The sequence below is a fragment of the Lepisosteus oculatus genome, chromosome 17 (genome assembly GCF_040954835.1).
Source record: "Lepisosteus oculatus isolate fLepOcu1 chromosome 17, fLepOcu1.hap2, whole genome shotgun sequence".
Taxonomy (NCBI): domain Eukaryota; kingdom Metazoa; phylum Chordata; class Actinopteri; order Semionotiformes; family Lepisosteidae; genus Lepisosteus; species Lepisosteus oculatus.
Genome location: NC_090712.1, coordinates 16258327 through 16276803, shown reverse-complemented (window position 1 = coordinate 16276803; position 18477 = coordinate 16258327). Strand labels below are relative to the sequence as shown.

Here is an 18477-nt window from a genome sequence, read left to right as displayed (position 1 = left end):
GGACTTGTCAGAATGTGAAGGCTGACTTGGGAAGGATCTACAACTCGTGAGCGTAACTGAAGGAGCCGGGTGGAAACAAAGCTCTTTACTACTGGGAGCACGTCTCTGTGTCTTAGGGGAAACTAGTTAAACTGAATGTGAAATGTTTCCTCCCGTGCAGTGGGGACAGCATATGTTGCCCTTTGGGAACCCCCCCGGTTCCTGCCACATCTCTAGGTGATGGCTGATCAAAACCCTGAGGGCAGAAGCAGTCACTGCATGCTGCACTGGCACTGTGGGTACCATATGTTCCTCAAAAGGTTGCAACATTTCAAAAGAGCATTATATGTAAAGAAAAAGAATTTGATACAATAGTACCACTGATTTTACTTAATGCATAAATTCCTTTAGAAAATAATCTATAGTTTGACCACTATTTAGAAGGTAATTTAACAATATATGTACAAAACAGGGTGGCACAGCGTTTAGCCTTGCTTCCTTGCAGTGGTCGGGCCCTGAGTTCACTTCCTGAGGTGCTATCTGTGTGGAGTATTTATATTCTCCCTGTATTCACATGGGCTCCCTCCCACAGTCCACAAACATACTGACAGGTCATGTGGCTTCTGAGAGAATGGTCCTGGAGTGGATGTGTGCACGTGTGTGTCTGTGTGGCTGCCCTGTGATGGACTGGTGTCCCATCTAAGGTTGTACCCTGCATTACTCCCATTGCTTCCCAGGATAGGCTCCAGCTCCCCCTACAACCCTGAATCAAGGTGAGAAATTGGATGGATAGATGTAAAAATCTCATCTTCAACAATGTAAATTAGATTAAGGGCGGCAGATGACTTTGCAGAGTTTTTTTGAGGAGAATATGGTCACCGTCTGCATCAAGTTTACTCAGCCAAGGCTTGTTCAACAACCTAACCTCCATCATCTCACTCTCTGAAGTTAATATCTCAGGACTTGTTTTCTATGCCCACTCCTCTGCTCTGTCTCCTCAGACCTACTCCCATTAATTTCCTCTCAGTGCTCACTTTTTTCCCCATATCTGTTAGTCAGGTACCTGTCTCACACCCTTTTAAGAAACAGTCATTAGATCCCTCCGTTCTTCAAAACTACAGACCTCTCTTCCACTCTTCCCATCTAGAACACCTGAACACGCTGAATCTAACCAACTCTCCGAAGCTGTCAAACTGAGTTGAAATAAATTCCAGAGTATTGTTCTCTTCTGAAAAAAATACACTGTAGACTCTGTGCGGATGTCCTCATTAATTTAGGAATATGCAGTTGTTGTTCTTAAATCTAGATGAGAGCTCATGCTGCATACTGTGTACAGTAGAAATAAATGTTATTTTTAAGGGCAAACAGTATCCATGGTAACTGGAAAAGTTCATTACCATGTATTAGTGTCAACTACCCTTTTCCTCTAATGAATAAAGATTCTCTGGATCAGACATTAGCAATTTAGTTATGTCCTGCAGCAAAAACATCTTTACCTTTGTAGCATGTGGTGCAACTTTCCCACTAGACTGGTCTGGTGTTTCTCTAATTCTCATACCCTTAAAGGGGTCCAATAAATTCAATACATGTACTTCAATAAATAAAATTATCCAAGCACCCAGAGTGGCAGGGGAGCCAGAGCCTGTCTCTGTAAGCAACAGGCACAAGGCAGGGTTACATCCAGGATGGAACACCAGACCAGTTCATCACAAGGCACACGCACACACATGCACGCACACACAAGTACACAAGAGCAATATAGAGACACCAATTAACCAAGCCAGCATGTTTCTAGAAAGTGGGAGGAAAAAGAGAGCCCCAGGAGAAAACTTATGCAAACTCTGAGTGAACATTTTAACTTAGGAAGAATATGAAAACTCCATTAAAGGGCACTCCAGCCTGGATCTGAACTCAGGATCCAAGTGATGTGGAGCAGCATCAGCACAATAATACATGCCCTTAACTCTGCAAATGAAATAAAAGCTAGCCAGCTATCTTCTGATATCATACTCTAATCATACAAGGAGAAGACATACAATCTCCACAGAGATAGCAACCCACGACTGTAAATGAAACCATGGCCCCAGTACAGCAAGGCAGCAATGCTAAACACTGCGCCATCCATGCTGTCCATAAAAAAAAAACATTATTTTCTCATCTAAGCAAATCTACCTGTCTTACAAATAAGCTTTGACCACATGAATTATACTGAGATCTTAAATAGTTATACAGTAATGTGAAAAAAGCACATCCTTTTAAGACAGTAGCGAACAGATAACAGCAGATAAACCTAACCCTCAAGTGACAGATAACACACACACAACTTTTACTCAATTGTGTGGTCATTATTAATTAACAAAAAAATCAGCCAACATTCAGTAGCCTTGTGTGACAATGTACAGTAGGTGCACACAGTGATTCAGTAACATGTGGAACCCCCGTCAGCTGCAACAACTAGTCTCCAGGCCAGACCAGCCAACTGTAATGTGAAAACAGCGGGTCACAACTTGTCTTTTACATTTTAGACCAAAATGGAAATTTAGGAATTGTAAGAAATGTATGGTGAATTTGACTCATCCCCAGCCACGATGTGATCGCTGTCTCTAAGGTATCTTCCAGCCAGAGCCACACAGAACTCTGTTATGTGAAAAGGCTAGCCAATCAGCACAGAGGATGTCTGGGATGTCATCCAAAGGCAGACTCATTTTACGCACTGTGGGACCTGTGACATGATTGCCCTCCAAATTAACCAAGTCGTGGCACCAATGTGACAATGTGACTCATTCTCAGCTAGGGAAGAAGGGAAATTTCCTGCTTCTGAAAATCCCAGGGAGTTATTTCACCCTAACTGTTTCCTCTAACACGCTGTGAAATCTGTTACAAATGCACGGTACTTCATTGCAATAGCCTCATGAAATCAATAACGGTTGACCATTGTTGTTTGTTCAAATCCTTACATATACAGTAAACACCATGTACAAATAGATAATCAGATGGGTGAATAGCTCACTGTACAGAGTATTGCAAAGGTTATAGATTTTGATTCTGGACCAAACTTTGCCATCTGTTGCAGGCAGGTTGATGAGTCGAATCTGAGACAGCCTTGGAGGCATTGTTTCCTCCTAAATGTTTTACCTAAAACTGAGGTCCTGATAAATTATTCTGAAATACGTTTGTTGTTGTACTAGCTACTACAGTATCCCACTAGCCTTGAAAACAGGATTGATCCTAGGCCTACCCAATCAGTCCAAAGTAATTTAAGATTTATTCCATTGTCTGCTTTACATGATTTGCTTGTTAATGTTACGTGTTTGATGTTTTTCATCGTATGTGATTTGCTATTTGCTTGCAGTATCTTCTGTGACCAATAAGAAAACTATGTAAATGTCGTGGGCGGTGCATGCCCTGCCGTAGCCTAATTGGCTATCGTTGTAGTCAGACTCTCCTACAACTATCTAGCGCTAGGTTTTTGGCTTATTAGCCAACATGGCAAAACAAATGCATATATCTACGTTTTTCAAAAAGCCGCCTGTAGATGGCCAGACACATGAGACACATGAGATGCTACAGGCATCTTGGGTTTTAAGGAGCACAGCCTGGCTCCCCGAATACAAGTGTTTCTGGACCGCAAGGGGCAGTGCACGCGTTTGCTTGTAGCAGCTCGATACATGCTCGACCTGTAGGAGTTCAGCACGAAGATGTTCTAAAATTTCTCCTGTAAACAAATGACAAGTTTTGGAATGCATGAGTAACATTAAGATAATATTGAAGAATAGATGCGAGTGTGCATTTTACAGATAACTATTCAGATCGTCTCTAACTGCCCTGCATCCAAAGTATCTATTTGACGCTTTTATTAGCATACCATTCCTGCAATTAAAGGTAGATGAATTGGTTAGCACTGTAATGTGACTATAACAATTCAGTGCCAAGTCTTGTGTGAAGTCACGAATTTCCAAAATAGGTGTATTTTGGCATCGAAAATAGAATACTAATTTCATGGGTTTCATACAAGTTTAAAAGCATCATGAAGTATCAAACAAGATCTCCAGAACTTAATATTTTAATACTTTCGCAGTTTTTATTCTCATGGCGCCTTACTCGATTTTACCCTTGGGGCGATGCATTTACTCCAACCTCTGAAACCCATACGTGCGTGCACCTGCTTCTGGTATGTTATGCTCAAGTCCGCTGAATATGTAAAGGCAAAAGCTCCGTGAAGTTGCCCCGCCTACAGATAGCAAAAAATATTAAACCCACCTCATTCGTTAGTGCTACGTTTGTGCCGTTGAAAGTAGCGTTTGTCCTGCTTTATCTCCCGAGATGAAGCGCCTTGTTTTTCCGGTGATCACGTGACCATGCACGGTGACTTTGACCTCCAGTGACCCCGTCTGCCGAGTTCAAGCGCGCTGTTACAGTTGAGCTCGTTTTAGACATGACACGACACATGCCAACAAGTTAACCATCTATGACATAAACCTGTGGTTGTAATGTCTGTAAAATCACCGTGATTGTAAGATCTATGGTTTTTATTTTCAAAGGCACGTTTTCCTTTTCTTTCGCTACCATGACACGCTGTTGCCAAACGCGTAACCTTGGGATAGCGTCGCGAAAAGACCTCTGCAGCATGTTATGATTAAGGGACCCCATGTATATCGCGGCAGCGTATAACACGACTGGCGCCTTCCTTCCATGCCACTCTGGCACTGCTGTCGCAACAAACGTCTTATATCAGGAGACGATATACCCAGATAGGAGGTGTTGCGATATGTGGAGTTTGTCCTATCGCAACATACAGGCTTCATGTCGTGACACGGGTGCGACAGTTTATGTCATATCGCGATATATGGATTTCATGTCACGACATGGTGGGGGTGGGCATTTTGGCCGGACATGTCATGTCGCGACATGAGCGCGGGGGCGTTTGTCATATCGCGATATGTCGACTCCATGTCGCGACATGGGGGCGGGGGCGTTTTGCCGGGGTATCTCATATCGCGATATGCGGGTTTCATGTCGCGACATGGGGGGGGTGGGCATTTTGGCCGGGCATGTCATGTCGCGATATAGGGCATGTCATGTCACGACATGAGCGCGGTGTCGTTTGTCATATCGCGATATGTCGACTCAGTGTCGCGACATGAGCGCGGGGGAGTTTTGTCGGGCTTTGAAATATCGCGATATATGAACTTAATGTCGAGACAGTGGCACCACCACAGTGATGCGCCAGTCACAATGGGTATCGCGATGTGATCGTGATGCGGCACTCCAATCGTGACATGCTGTCGGAGTCGTGAACGCGCTGTGGGTGCCACAACATTCTTTGTCTACTATTCAGTTTTGACCCCAGTTCGACTTCTCTTAGATTGATCAGTAATTAGAAACCAATGGATGTGTTACTGTTACTGTATATGCAGCATGCTCATACAGCACACACGGTACACAGAATTTCCGCTGTGGCGCTTTACCCAATCAGAGTGTCGATTCTCACTCTTCACCCAATCGCGGCCCGAGCTGTTCGGGGGTTTAGCCAATCACGGGTCTGGGAGCTGTTCAAGCCAGCAGCGCCAGGTGGATCGGCTTGTTCACTGTCAAGGAGAATCTATTTTTAAAATGCTTGACGTATTTGCAAAATAAGTACATCAGCTTACTTTTTTAACGTCTTTATTGATAAACACAATGTCCCGTACTCTTCGAAATACATTTTTTTATTTGCAATATAACTGTCTCCGCTGTTTTCTGTAATGAATACATGGTATTTGAACAATTTTAATCGTATATTTAAGATAGGGGAAACACCTTCTGCTTTGTACTTAAAAAATGGATATAAATTTAAAATCTATTATCATTATATTATTATTCTCATGCGTTCAATTTTGTTTTTTATCGTTAAATTATATCGCTTTTATACCTAAACCTAACTAATACCTAAGTACACAAGCAATACATTTTCGAGAACATGGTTAAAAATTAAAAGAAAACACCTAACCCAATGAACTAACATCGTAACTCCTTCCTAAATGTAAGACTGTTCGCGTAAAGGCTGCAAAGTCTGGGATCAACTGACCATAAGATCACAACTGAAAGATCTGAAGGTCGTGACTTTACTGTTTTGTACGTCTTCAGAGTGACGTCACAGCCAGGAAAAGAAGGCGTAATATTGAAATATATTGAAACGTCTTTTTGTAGTTATCACCCAACATTTTGCCTGTGACCTTCTGACAATACTCCGACATTAGGCACCATGATTAATGATACTGGATGAACTGCTTCTTTGCAGTCTCTTTTTATACTCGGTGATAATCAAGGTGACTTTCAGAAGCTTATAAAATTGTCCAGAAGCTATGAAATAGCATAAATGACCAACAGGTGACCATAGAGCAGTGCTGTTTTACATTTACAGCATTTTCAAAAAACGTAAAGGATGTGAAAGAACGTCATGTATTGAAATTTGATAGATTAATTTGAGCAAAATCCAGTACTGATGATCTTGGACAGATTACATTTTTCCTGATTCAATTAATTTATGCAGCACTAAAAAGTGCACTTTTTGGGTAAAACCTGCTTTTGGATACATTATTTCAAGGAATAAATACACTTGGAGCTAGCTGTAAGACTTCAAATATTTACTCTAATCACTCAATATCCTGATATTAATATATAGTAACTTAGTGCCACATTTGTTTGCTGTATTATGAGCTCACTTGGTAATTATCTAAAATATAAAAATGGCAGAAGTATGGCAAGATTAAACTGAAATTGCCTACTGAAGGATCTGCTGTACTCAAGTGAAACCACTCAGGAAACTGTACACATGTACACAAATGAACATAAAATCTCATTATACACACAGATACAAACGGTGATGTGCTTCATCACTAGTCACATTAAAATAACTAAAGATATTACTCCTAAAAACACTTCACACAAGGATTTGTGATCAAAATGTTTGATGTACTTGTACTGCACTTGTACTGTCTCAGCTAAAGTGGGTCACAATATTTGATTTGTAGATTTGAGACCAAGGATGCACACATTTTGGTCAAATGTATTAAGAAAATAATGTTAATACAAACCAGAATTCACAAACATATTTACAAACAGCACATAATTAATTTCTGGCAAAAAGATTTTATTGTACAAAGATGATTACAATATTTTATTTTGGACTATAACTACTTAGGGCCCAACATGTCCTGGGGCTTGACCCACTGATCAAATTGTTCAGATGAAAGGTACCCAAGCTTGATAGCAGCTTCTTTTAGTGTTGATCCTTCCTTATGAGCAGTCTTGGCAATGGCAGCAGCTTTGTCATATCCTAGACATAAACATATTTCAAATTAAAAGAACAATTAATACTGAGCACCTAAAGAATGTCAACACTGTGTTGATGCATGTATGTTTCTTGCAAAATAAAGTATGCAGATTTTGAATGTTGAATTGGCATGGTTTGATTAATGGATTACTCATGACCATGACATACTCGAGTGACACTGTATGCAATACTGCTAAATCACCTCATTAATAAGAGAGCTGACTTGGCAAAGGTGATGAGGCAATGTAACCTCTAGAATGTCAAGCCTGGGAAAAATCAGGAAGAAAGAAAAACGCCTGTCCCAGCAAGACAACAATGTCTTTGTGTCACTGGTATGTTGGAGGCTAAATTTAGCTGCCACATGTGGACTCATGGACAGTAGAGCCCAGTCCTCTTTAATCAAGGTCTTGCACAGGCTGCCTTGATGGATGTTAGAGGGTGTGGTGTAGATATAAGCAATGATATGCTCTTTGTTGTGTACAACAAGACAAATTGATGGGGAGCTCCAAGTGTGATTGTCTGGGCTGGAGAGTTTTGTTGCCACACTACAGCTTGCAGTTGGGCTGCCATCAGCCACTTCACAGCCTTATCCTTCTCTAGCCCTGGGACCTTCAGGCTCTAACATGACAACGTTCTGAGCTTCCTCACGCTGACTAACAACGGCATTCTTGCAAGATGAGAGAATTGTCCCGAGACAAGACAGACACCAGTCAACAGGCACATGCTTGTCCAGGCTCTGCAAAAGCAGTGGGACACAATCCCACAAGACATCACCGGAAAACTGGCGCACAACATGTGTTGGAGATGTACAGCTTGTATTGCTGTATTAGATGTTGTGCATCTTCCAATTATAGCTATGCACATCACTAGCTTTTGAGGCCTATTACTAAATTTTATTATTAAATGACACTATGCAAAGTACAGAAATCACATCCTAATTATAAAACAACAAAAATGGAAGGGATTTCTCTAAACTGAAAGACTAAAGATTACCTCCTAAGAAAACCTTAGGACAATAGAAATAATGACTGTAAATAGGATTTATCTTCAAAGCACACTTGAAGAAGGTCCTATTGTACTGAAAGGCTAGGACTAATTTGACAAGAACAAGGTGCAGATTATTCAACCAAAAGTTGCCCAGTTTTAACAGAACTTACTCTGCTAGGAGTCTGTTTTGTGATCACATCTTTGTATTAATTAATATAATTCGGCAGACATCAAAGTAGCCAAGTTCTAACCATAACACAATATGCAGATTCTCAGTCAGTAATAAACAAAGACATGTGATTCGTATTAAACTGTATGTTGTATATACAAGAGAAGTTTTGCATTTAATACAAAATACAAAAGCAGTTTTATTGCCGATTACCATTATCAAGATTTTAATTCAATTTCCTGTCTTACCTGGGTTTATTTTTGTTTCATCAAGGTACTGTACAAAGTACATTTGTCCCAAGCTGCACAAGGCCATGAAAGACCATTTTAAAAATATTGACTTTTTTATTGACATGTTCAGATTGTACTGTTGAGTTCACAAGTCAATTTTCAATTCTGTCAATGGTGACCTGCCATTTCATTTAACCTACAGCAGCACCATAAAGTACAAACCAATATCAACTGATCCATCAGCTGCTTTACAATAAAGAACCAAAATACAGTTTTACATTTAATGTTACTACAATACTAGCTTTAGTATACTCTGACACAAGTACTATATATCCTTTTTCTTCAGCGCTTTATTGTCTGACAAGCAATGCTCCATGATGACAGCAGAGTACAGCACTGCAGGAGTGATTCAGACTGCCAATGTATCTGTGAACATAATACCCAAACCATTCAAATTTAGCCCCTTGAATCACCTGAGACCAGCAAATGAGAGATTTAGCCTGCCAAGGTGTCCAGTAGAGCAATCTGATTATTATAAACCTGCTCTGCCATCAGGCTTTGAACAGCTGTTGGTTCCTAGGGAGATACTTATTTTAATGCTTTAGCCTCAACAGGGCAAGCATTTAATACATAGATGCAAATTTCAGGTCACTTTTTCATTATTTCAGTAACATTCAGGCACTCAAAAGAGCATTCAGCATGTTAAGAGCTGAACTACAATCAATCCGTCATCAGCCACCCAGAAAGAAGACAGCTGTTGTGGGAAAACAGGCACACTTGTCTCAGACATTCAATTATTTGCAAGTCTGATTAGAGCCATCAATCAGCATTAATACTTATTGGCACTGTGTTCCACCCCCCTCACCTCTCTTCCAGCCTGTGCCGACACTACAAATCACAGACACAAGCCCTAGCAATGGATTAAGACAATTTTTGTTTTGTTTCAAATCTATATCCCATAAATGTTACCTTATGAACAGTTCCCTCATCACAACACCACTGATAATGAATCAGTAAGCTTGCTAGTCAATGACAGCTTGAGTGTATTTAAATAGCTAAAACTAAGTGCCCAGTGACAGAAAAACAACAGACCCATTTGTGTCAATTACCATTTCAAACTGCAGAATTACTGTACAGCACATTTCATAAATTAGGTGTTAAGGATTTTATTCTAGAATAAGCAGACCTGTAATAATACAGACATTTAATAAAGACAGGTAATATCCTTCTAGTTGCCATTCAGCTCTGCATGTATGGCATGCCTGGGTTAGTTGTGAGTGACTGCCCTCTGCTGGCACCGATGATCTTACCAATGTGTGGATTCAGTGCCGTCACCAACATCAGGGACTCGCTCATCAGCTTGTTGATCCTCTCCGTGTTTGCCTGAATCCCCACAACACAATTCTCGGTGAAGGAGACAGAGGCATCTCCCAGCAGCTTTGCAGAGTTCAGCACATTTTTAATCTGCGAACAGAGATTGCTAATCATGATTCAGAATCGCCTGGAACTAAACAGAATTCTCCAAGCTGTGCAAGTTTCACATTTGCTATGATTCATTAGCTCAGTCTGTTCATTCATAATTTATCAAATAAAAAAAATAGGCTCTGGGCTAGGTCTTTCAAAAAAGTCGGCATTTTGGCATTATCTATAATCTCCTTAGGAAAGTGCTTCTTGAGTTCAGTTTTTAGCAACTCTAAATCTCTCAAACAAAAAAACAATGCATATTCAATAAAAACAGGAAAATCACCACAAAAGAGTTGTTCAGTTTTATTCCTCTCCTCTCCTAAGTACAGTTTTAAAGCCAACTGGTCCACACTTTAATGACTTTAATGGTCTTGGAGGTGTCAGTGTCTTCTGTTCCAATCTTTCCAAACACTATTTAAGTGAAAAGTCAATTAAAAAATGTAACTATTTCCATAGATGCATATGTTTAAGTTCTGATAACTTAAACACCCACTGAAAAGTATTACAATTATGCAGTTAACTAAACAATTAATTAATAAAATAAAGTTCAATTACTGTATATAGCTGAGAGCTGGGATGACACACAAATCAAGAGGGACTAGGCCCTCCAGGAATTGAGTGTGATACCTGTCTCAGGTGTTTGCTTCCTGCACTAGTGTTGTTTCCACACACTGAGACTTGTTATAGAGACACTTTTCAAAATGATTAAACATAAACAGCTTTAAATGTTATATGTTTCTAAAAACTTCATAATTTAATCATTCTGTTTATACTCATTATTATTGTGATACTTTGCAGCATAATCTCTTTCATTGTGTACTATTATTTGTTTACTTTATAAAAAGAGTACATTAGTTAACATTAAAGACATGTTTACACTTATTTCTTCAAAGCAGATATTCAAATTGTTCACAGCCATTGAGATTTCATCACCTGCAGTTTCGGAATAGTACTGTCTACGAGGTGGCCAATGGTTTGACAAGACGAATAACAGTCAGATACTGCATGCAGAACCATTTCATGTGCCCGTCTTCTGACCTAACTTACCATCATAGGTTTGAAAACATTCAGCTCAAAGTGCCCATTGCTGCCTCCTATCGTAACTGCAACATGGTTTCCCATCACCTGAGCTGCTACCATTGTCATGGCCTCACACTGTGTTGGGTTCACTTTTCCTGAAAATGAGAGGAGCAAAGGTTCATGCCCTGATATTGCACCACTGAACGCTGATAGATGGGGCAATTCCAAAGCCTTGCAGCTGTACTATCCACTCTTGGTCCTTGGGGATGGGGAAGCGTCCATGTTTTAAATCTACACGGTCTTTGGTGACCTAATTCATAAAAACTGAATCCACAATTTTAATTATTAAGGACCTTATGCCTTACGTTGCCTGGAAAACCTGCGTAACTGCAAATATCCAGTACTAGGAATGAGCAAAAAGTTTCAAGTACAAAGCAATTCTACTACACTGCGGCTGTATTTAGGATTTTAATTTCAAAGTCTTTTGATGGAGTTGGCATCTTAATATGAATTAGCTAATACAAAAATGACTTAAGCTAATACAACAGTAACAATCTGTGATTAAGTATGTCAGTGATGTACCAAAGTTACATCCATTCCACTGAGACTCATTTGTCATTTAAGAACTTGTCAATATCCCAAAAAAGAAATAAAAATAATTCCAAGGTAAAGTGAACAGTTTGTTTTTCTCCTCTCCAGAACTAATTGCTTGCAGTCAAGCTGAAAGTCTATTAAAGAATCAAGTAAAATATTCAAATAAGACCAAATAAGATTTTACACTAATTGATTTCAATTTAGTGGCCACAAATTTACTGGCCTGTAACTTACAGTATACTCAGTCTGTTCAATAACAGACAACCAATACAAAAAATATTATTTTCTTGATAATTTAAAACTACTGCCGCAGTGAACTGTAGAATTATAAAATTATAATATGTAGCAGGTTTAGGTGATATATTTCCTTTGATGACAGCATGGTTCAGGAATAATGCAATAAAATAAACTAAATATTTCAAGTAACCACTCTCTGGTTGTGATAATGCACATCACCCACCATCATGCTCTCTGCTTCCATAATGAGTGTGTCTTTAAAGAGAGATCAAGAAGGAAAAGAAACCTCAGATGAAATCTGATCCAATTGGCAGAGTGGTCTTGACAGCTGCTCACTGTGATCACAACAGTCCCCTTACTTATGAACTATTAGAGACTGACAAAGGACATAGATTTATGTTTATGTTCTCTCAACGTTTTTGTATTTAAACAAATGTATGGAATTTGCTATCCATATAGCATGAAATATTTGAATGTGTTAAAAAATAAGTTGTCTTTCATACTAAACCCATACTTTTACAATAAAAAATAGAGAGAAATTAAACTTGTATTAATGTTGGTGTATTTGAACATTTTCAAAGTGAGGAAATGCAGAAATAAATTTGGGCTACATATCCAAAAAGCTTTTAAGTGCCAAGTCCCCACTGCTTTAAATAAGGAGCTAACTAACCCTGTGTTCCCAATATACTGTAGGTTACATTAACTATAAAGAACAGGATATAGAGGAGCGAAAACTCTTATGGGATGTGCAGCCTAGATCGGGCTCATGCAGTACTGTAAAACAGGGACAAGTTTAGTTAAGGCAGCATACCTGGCATAATACTGCTGCCAGGTTCATTTTCAGGGAGGATGAGCTCCCCCAGCCCAGACCGAGGTCCAGAACCCAGGAAGCGAATATCGTTGGCGATCTTCATCAGACTGCAGGCCACAGTGTTCATCGCCCCGCTGAGCTCCACCAGTGCATCATGAGCTGCCAGTGCCTCAAACTTATTGGGCGCAGTCACAAATGGCAACCCTGGACAGGAAACAGGATATCAGCGCGTGCATGCACGGCTCCTTCGTTTGCACCAGTCCTATCAGGACTAACGGATGCTTAATATGCTTCAGAAACCAGTCAAAGAGACACAAGAAAAATCATTTAATATATAGTGTAAAAGTGGAAGAGTTAAACAATAGCAACAGAACCAGGAGGAAAGATGCATGCTTTCCAAAAGTAACTGAGCTCTGTGATCATATAATAACGAGCTCCCAGAGCCAGAGAAGCTACTAGGAAAGGATATGTGTGAATAATTATTGTACACTAAAACAGTAGGAGGCATTGTGTATCATTTGAGCACATTTATATTGGTCTCCCCTTAATATCTGGTAACATACTGTCTTCAGATGGCTGATTTTGTGCTTCGCATCCATGATTTAGGCCCTTCATTTAAATCCATTTTTGTTGTTATAAGAGAAGGATCTTTGAACCTTCAGCCCTGGACAGGTGAGCACATTAAACACTACATATTAACTATGCACCATACAACCATTTTAGTAATGAGCAAGATATCAAGGTAGACATAGCCCATGAAAGAAACATATGGATGTCTGTACAGTATGTGTACACATTTTATTTCCTGCAGTGCTATCAATGCATTAACAGTGTAAGCCCCTTTCTGCTTGCAGTAGCCTCTACAATGGTGTTTACAGACATTGTGCACATTTCCCTTCCCTATCACAAACCAAATCTTTTTCCTTTAATAGAACCATTTCAAAATTCTTTCAGCCAATTTTTACTCAAGCAATTTCCCCACTGGCAGTTACTAAACTGTGCTTCTCATGGCCTTAAAAATGTATCGAGCGGCAGAGAAAAGGACTCCACTCTTCTCACTTACCTGTAAGAGCTGAAACTCTTTCTGCCACCTTCTCAGCAAACCCAATGCGAGTGTTCAGGCCAGTGCCTACTGCCGTGCCACCTGCTGCCAGCTCATACACTCTGGGCATGGCAGATTTAATCCTTTCAATGGCATATTTCACCTGCTGCACGTAGCCACTGAACTCCTGTAGAGAGCGGGGGGAAAGGTGAATAAAAACTCCTCACAAACCTCCAAGTGGTTTCAGATTAGGAGCACATCTATTCCTTTGGACTAACAACCAATTTTAACCAACATCACTTACGACGCATCCAAGTTGATATTACCTCTTCCTTTGCAGAAGTTTTTTTTCATATAATACTGAATTTAAGAGTATAAATTAAAAAAAAAAAAATTCCTTCAAAACAGAATTACAGAAGATGCTAAAATCTGGTGATGTGGAATAGTCCAATTATGTATAAAGTCATTTATAGCCTATCACCGGTAACATAAAATGTTTTTTTTCTGTTGAATAAAAGCACTGGGTATAGTTTATTAGTAACCAATTTCATAGCCATGAATGCGAATTCAACTGCTTCCAAGAGTGTGCTTTTCAAATCTTTGTTATACTACCTAACTGTCTATTAGTTTAATACAACGTGTTTAATGCAACAAGAATCAGTACAACAGTACCTGGCCGAGTGAGAGGGGTACAGCATCCTGAGTGTGGGTGCGTCCAATTTTAATGATGTCTTTAAACTCCACAGCTTTGGCTGCCAGCGCGTCGTGGAGAGCCTGCAGCCCGGGCAGCAGAACTTCGTGGGCCTCCTTGGCGGCGGCGATGTGCATGGCAGTGGGGAACGTGTCGTTGGAGCTCTGCAAAGAGCAGCCACACCAACACCACCAGCTCAGGAAACGCTCTCATTCGTTAGAAACGCTCTCTGTTCCGCATACAGGCACAAGCTCGCTGTGAGCCACCAAAACATCCGGGATATGACACCCATTAAAGTTGCGAAATCGTCACTCAAACAGAATCCAGAATTTAGAGGGAGAGACTGCAAAACTATTCAAATAAGCCATCCAAAGGCTCTCACATGAGGGCTGTGGTGCTCTGTGTTCAAGGGTTAAGAGAAGTGCAAACCTGGCTTTTATTGACGTGGTCATTGGGATGCACAGGGTCCTTGCTCCCCAGCTTCCCTCCCAGTATCTCGATCGCTCGGTTGCTGATGACTTCATTCACATTCATGTTGGTCTGGGTCCCAGAGCCTGTCTGCCACACCACCAGAGGAAAGTGCTCATCCAGCTTCCCAGCAGTGACCTTCGAAACATTCGTTCAAACAGAGTACTGTAGGTACAGCAGGGCCTCAACATTCACAAGGGTTCGGTGCAGAGAACCGAAGCAATCAGCCAAACTTTCATTTTAACCAAGTCTCTCCCTTGTGAGTGAGAGGCTCACTCACTCGCTAGACGCGTCTCACTGTCCCGGTCTGTTGCAGCCAACTGGAAAGCTGCGCTTGACAACTCTCTGCTCAGTTCCACCCCGCTATGATTTTCTTTCATCCGAGATGCCATCGGCCAAAACAAATTGCGAATAAGCAAATTCGTAAATGTTTAAATTTGCAGATGTCAAAATTCTATTTTATTTCAAGAACATGAAAAAAAACAACAACAAAAGGGATATTCATTGCCCCGCAACAACAGCCAAAAGCATACATCTATAAAACAACACTGGATGTAACCATGCAACGAGTTGCACCAATGGCGAAGGAATGACTCTTAAAAGTGAGTTAAGAGAAACAGTCAATGAGATTTCTGTCAGGTACCTCATCGGCCGCCTTGACGATTGCACCGGCAATCTTGGGGTCCAAGCCATAGTCCTTGTTCACTTCTGCAGCAGCTCTCTTCAGGATGCCGAAGGCCTTGATGACCTGAATCTGAAACGCAACGGTTTAATCAATTTCTGTACTACGCTTGTTCAGAAAGGCTGCTGCGGATGAGACTATATATACATAATAAGAGCTGAGATACACACTGAAGCTTTTCAAAGAGACACCTTTTCTCATCTTCCTTCCTGTATATCCATTTTATGAAGAAATATAACCTACTGCAACCTTACCATAGTGTTTGTTTTAACTTTGCTAAAGTTCTAGATGTTCAGATATATTCATGTTGAGCAACTAACACAAAAAGTGACATAATGACCTGGAAGATTTAAGTTTTTAATACATAAACTACACACAAACTTCAACACACATAAGATGCATACTGCGATAATCACAATCATATCACATTTAAAAGATTACTGGTTTTGTAAATAAAACATTTTTCTCATTAAAAGGGATACATTGTGTGTCAGAAAGTACCATGCATTACTGAGAAAAATATAAAATGAAGATTTTCATCATTATGCCAGCCAGTCTGCTCAAAAACTAAAATGTTAAATTGTAATAGAGCATTCCACTGTCCAAAGACATACTGATAGGTTAACTGGCTTCTGGGAAAATTGGCCATGGTGTGAGTGTGTGTGTGACTGAGTCTGTGTCTTTGTGTGCCCTGCAATGGACTGCCATCCCATCCAGTGTGTACCCTGCCTTGTGCTCATTGCTCGTCACAACTCTGAATTGGAAGACAATGGGTTGAAATCTCCAGGAGAGCAGAAACTTCTGAAAGGATCTGTCAGTGGAATCATTTTATACTGCGTTTATACTTACTGGCATTCGCTCTGTCACTCCGCCAATCTTGAAGTTCATAGTAGACCTGACAGTCTGAGCTCCATAGTATTTGTCACTTGGCACTTTCAGCTCTCCAAAAGTGTCTCGCTCAATTCGGTAGGACTCAGAACTTGCCTAGGAAAAATAAAATAATCTTATTCACTTAAATACCATGTTTCATCATTTTACTGACCCAGCTGTGAAGTTTATAGAAGTTTCCTTCATCTTTGAACGTCTGAGAACTGTTTCAAATGGAGCCATCCAAATCGAATTTAATTGGGGGCACCTTACCTTAATTGTGTTACATATGTATGCAATATAACAAATGTATACAGACCTTAAATTAACGGCACAGTGTACAGTATATACAGTACTAAGGTGTGGTCCTGATCTACTTTTTGGCATTGCAGTAACTAGATACTACAAAGAATCGAAGCTGTAAATTGAAAATGGTAACATCTGTATAAACCAAATCTTTTTTGTTTATAACAAAGATTTACAAATGATAAAGGTACAGTAATTGTGTGCACATTTTTCAAATCATATATTAGATGGATCTAATATATCATTTGAAAAATGTGCATCTAATATATGATGACTGCATATAATTAACTATATGACGTTTAAACAGTTTAGTTTAGATTGACATGCGACACTTCAACGTTTTCCTGATTAATCTATAAATTTACAGTACTGTACATACTGTAGTATTTCATTTGACAGTGTACTGCTATTATTCATCTTAATAATTGATATCTCAGAAAAACACCTGCATATTTCCGTGCAACAGCTATAATTAGGTCGGTGGGAACGTACTGTAATTGATCATTGCAGAGTCTGTTTTACATTTAAGACGAATGTTGCATTCAACTCGACTTTGACCTTGCTGTTCAGCTAATACATACTGTGGAACCCCGAAAGTGTAACTACAACAATCTCCTCGCATTTTGTAACACGCAAACCAAAGTCTGTTTGACCATTAAACACAACTTCCTTCTGCATTTCACCATAGAAAGTGTAGATTCGATAAAACCAGCAATCCTCGCCAGCGATAAGTCTTACCGAATTTATTAATACACAGAAAAGGTCATTCCCAGGCCTGCAATGCGACTATAATGGTACAAGAGTAAATCTCCTCGACGTTAAAGGAAGAAAGCTTACCATTCTTGACGAAGCGAGGATTGTGCGGGCAGTAGGACAGTAAGATTTGTTAAATACGTTCCTGTGCAATGCTGAGAGGTTGCTACTTAATCGCTGAACGTTTCTCAGAGAGCGATACATGGCGCTGTTCAGGCTGTCACAGACTAAATAGAAGGGGAGGAGGTCGAAGGCGGAACCTTAGAAAATCCAACCACGGGCCCCCTTGAGTGGGAGGAAATATACAGCCGGAACACCAGGAAGAGAGCGGCAATAATGGGTTGTTCTGAGTTATGGGTTAGATTTTTTTTAATCACGGTCTTCCTAATAAAAAGTATTTTTAACTTTCGTTAAAATACAATATGCTTTTGTTATTTTAAATCTACCACCTTACCTGTGAAATCGCCATCGCATCTCATTCCCTTCTCATGTTTAGAAATATAATTATATAAATATATCGCTAGAAACTAAAGAAAACTGGAGGGGTATCCGTTTACTGTTGCTAACATCTTGTGTACAGTATATATTGTTTAATGGATTTAACCGTGTCTTGTGTGCGACCAGATCTTTCTCCGAAAGCAATCGGAATACAATGTTTGTGTTGATCTGCAGTTGATTCCAAGGAATTGCAATGAAGAATCTGTGTGCAGTATACTGTAGTGGGTCTAAATACTAATACAGTACTGACATTATCCTACGACGTGATTTTATTGTTTCTAATGTAGTTTTGTTATTAGTTATATGATGGTGGTCAGAATCTCCGCTATATAGTTTCCATTGATCAGCTGTTTGTTCAGATTCT

General features: G+C 39.9%; 1 protein-coding gene across 1 annotated transcript; it reads right to left on the bottom strand.

The window, feature by feature from the left end:
• Positions 1 to 7090: 7090 nt before the first annotated feature.
• fh (fumarate hydratase) lies at positions 7091 to 17868 on the bottom strand. The gene is made up of 10 exons (XM_015363304.2): positions 17700 to 17868; positions 16539 to 16673; positions 15651 to 15761; positions 14969 to 15145; positions 14521 to 14703; positions 13870 to 14035; positions 12807 to 13010; positions 11192 to 11319; positions 9991 to 10144; positions 7091 to 7297 (listed from the first exon to the last, which is right to left on the bottom strand). The coding sequence occupies exons 1-10, from the start codon at positions 17817 to 17819 to the stop codon at positions 7155 to 7157; spliced, it is 1521 nt and encodes a 506-aa protein (XP_015218790.2). The 5' UTR covers positions 17820 to 17868; the 3' UTR covers positions 7091 to 7154.
• Between the last annotated feature and the right edge of the window lie 609 nt (positions 17869 to 18477).